Raw genomic sequence first — 3073 nt, 5'->3', positions numbered from 1 at the left:
AACTATCACAAGAACAGAAAACCAAACACCGCATGTTCTCACTCATAGGTGGGAACTGAACAATGAGATCACTTGGACTCGGGAAAGGGAACATCACACACCAGGGCCTATCATGGGGAGGGGGGAGGGGGAAGGGATTGCATTGGGAGTTATACCTGATGTAAATGACGAGTTGATAGGTGCTGACGAGTTGATGGGTGTAGCACACCAACATGGCACAAGTATACATATGTAACAAACCTACATGTTATGCACATGTACTCTAGAACTTAAAGTATAATAATAATAATAATAATAATAAAAAAGTCTGTTTTATCAGAAAAAAAACAAAAAACAAAAAAACACGAAGTCTCGAAGTAGACCTTGTGGGAAATTTCCCATAAGGAAGAAAGAGAGAAAAAACCAAAAACAATGATTTCCCTTCAGAGATGAAGGTGGTGGCGATGTGGGAGTTTATTTCTGGCTCTGCTTTGAGGTATGTACGAGTCCTAGAGGGAAGGGAAAACTTGAGTAAAAGTATTGAATCCCTGAGGAAGTAAAGACAGAGCATGATGCAGGGTGTAAGTACAGTTCCCTTATTTTCTATTATACCCAGAATCTATTCCCTGGGGAGGGGGCTGAGTAAGCTTCTACCCTTTTTATAACCAAGCACATTATATCATTAAACTAATATTAAATCTTCTATATCTTACCAAGTGACTAAACGGGTAATAATCAAGACTTCATTTTTCTCTACTGCTTGAGGGTAATCAAAGTCATAATCACAAACAAAGACATATAAGAAATTAAGACTGGACAGTATGTTCTTAGAATCAAAGGAACAAAAGCCTGGACACCTGAAATTACTTTTCCAGGATCACAGGGAAATAAGAAAGTGAAAGAAGCATCAAGGTATTCCGGACCCTAAGAATGGTGAGTTTCTGAATTCTATTTACATTAGTGTTTTCTTTCATTGAGATGGAAGCTCAGGGATCTAAGATACACCATTTCCGCTCATTTTGAACAATTCTGAAACTCAAGTGAAACTGGAGAATGTGTTTGAAGGGGGAGCAGAGAATGTTCAGCGACACTAGTAGGCTCAATGGTTGCCGTATTTACTGAGCAAGTTCCCTTTTCTTGGACAGAACCCTCTTTGTCCTAGATTGAGAAGTTTTTCACTGTGACCTGGGACAGTAATGTAACCTCTCCTAGACTCTGGTCCCCTACCAGTGGATTAGAAACAATGTATTGGTTTTCACTGCATCAGACTAATTTCATTAGAGGCCAGTGTCAGTTGCTTAGGCCTCTGCCTCCAATTTTGCTTCTGAGAGAAGGGCTCAGGTGAATGAAGAAATGATGAGATGGGAAAAAAACGGTTCGGTCCTGATCCACCCATCTCCCTTATCCCTTGTTATTTCCAGCAGTCATGTTTGTATATGGGAGCACTGGCCTTCCCTCTCTAGGGCTCGTTGGTGGTGTTCTGTAAAGGCAGATTCTGTGGGTACAGGATAGGCTAGTGTCGGGCAGCCTCACTGTGGGAAGAGCTGGGCTGTCCTCTAATGCAACCATTTTCTCCCCCCGTTTCCAGAGATTCCCTTAAAGAAGAATGGTACCCGGAAATGACTCTTTGGTGACTGAATTCATTCTGGAGGGATTAACACATCAGCCAGATCTCCAATTCTCTCTGTTCTTCCTGTTTCTAGTAATCTATGTGGTCACTCTGTTGGGAGACTTGGGCTTGGTAACTCTAATTGGACTGAACTCACACCTTCACACCCCCATGTACTTTTTCCTCTTTAACTTGTCCTTCATAGATCTCTGTTATTCTTCTGTGTTTACACCCAAAATGCTGATTAACTTTATTTCAGAGAAGAATATTATCTCCTACAAGGGGTGCATGACCCAACTTTTCTTTTACTGTTTTTTCGTTATTTCTGAATGTTACGTGCTGATGTCAATGGCCTATGATCACTATATGGCCATCTGTAATCCACTTCTGTATCATATTGCCGTGTCTCCTACAGTGTGTTCCAGCCTTATGCTTGGTTCCTATTTGATGGCCTTTTCTGGTGCCATGGCCCACACTGGATGCATGCTGAGACTGACTTTCTGTGATGCTAACACTATCAATCACTACTTATGTGACATCCTGCCTCTGCTCCAGCTCTCCTGCACTGGCACCTACATCAATGAGCTGGTGGTTTTCATTGTGGTGGGCATCAACATCATTGTGCCCACTGTTACCATCTTTATCTCTTATGGTTTCATCCTCTCCAGCATCCTCCATATCAGCTCCAAGGAGGGCAGGTCCAAAGCCTTCAGCACCTGCAGTTCCCACATAATTGCTGTTTCTCTGTTCTTTGGATCAGGTGCATTTATGTATCTCAAACCATCTTCTGCTGAGTCCATGGATAAGAGAAAAATCTCTTCTGTCTTTTATACAAATGTGGTTCCCATGTTGAACCCCTTAATCTACAGTCTGAGGAACAAAGATGTTAAATTTGCCCTAAGAAAAGCCCTGAGAAGCAGGAAACTTTGATAAGCAACAGTATGTGTCTGTATGCACAGTCACAAGACAGGGATATTCTGTTTATTTAATTAAAGTATTATAGTAGTAGCCTTCTTATCCTATTTCTTTTTACTGTGGTGAAAACATCTGAGTTTTCTTTCAATTTAAATTGCATATAATTTTTTGGAGTATATTTCTTTTCTTTATGATTTTCACTATTTTTCTTAAATCTTTTCACGATATTTTCAGTTTAGGAATAGCATTAAGGAAGAAATTTATTTCTACATTTTTGTTTTTTCATTATGGACTTCCTTTCATCTTCTGGTGAAAGATGAGTTTTTATGCAAAGAATCAGGTAAAGTAGAACTAGGGTGACACTGTGCCACTCATATGGTGTAGGGTTTCTTTTTAAAAATGTTATTATTGTATTGATACATAATAGATGTTTGTATTTTCAGGGTACATGTGAGAATTTAATTCATTGGTGTAGGGTTTCTTATTTTCTACTCATTTTATACCATTGGAAGCTTGAATCAGATCATTTTGTTCTACTTCTGCATGTACTTTTTCTACTGGGCAGGAATA

At 39.7% G+C, this 3073-nt stretch overlaps 1 protein-coding gene across 1 annotated transcript; it reads left to right on the top strand.

The window, feature by feature from the left end:
• The first annotated feature begins 1585 nt into the window (after nucleotides 1–1585).
• LOC105554984 (olfactory receptor 8B3-like) lies at nucleotides 1586–2518 on the top strand. Its single transcript, XM_012001658.1, has one exon. It carries the CDS (start codon nucleotides 1586–1588, stop codon nucleotides 2516–2518), a length of 933 nt encoding a protein of 310 aa, XP_011857048.1.
• Nucleotides 2519–3073: the final 555 nt, after the last annotated feature.

The sequence above is a fragment of the Mandrillus leucophaeus genome, unplaced genomic scaffold (genome assembly GCF_000951045.1).
Source record: "Mandrillus leucophaeus isolate KB7577 unplaced genomic scaffold, Mleu.le_1.0 Scaffold669, whole genome shotgun sequence".
Taxonomy (NCBI): Eukaryota; Metazoa; Chordata; class Mammalia; order Primates; family Cercopithecidae; genus Mandrillus; species Mandrillus leucophaeus.
This window is presented reverse-complemented; position numbering and strand designations above follow the sequence as displayed.

Excerpts from the sequence above, each read along its gene's own strand:
- LOC105554984 (XM_012001658.1), top strand. The coding sequence starts at position 1,586 with ATGGTACCCGGAAATGACTCTTTGGTGACTGAATTCATTCTGGAGGGA.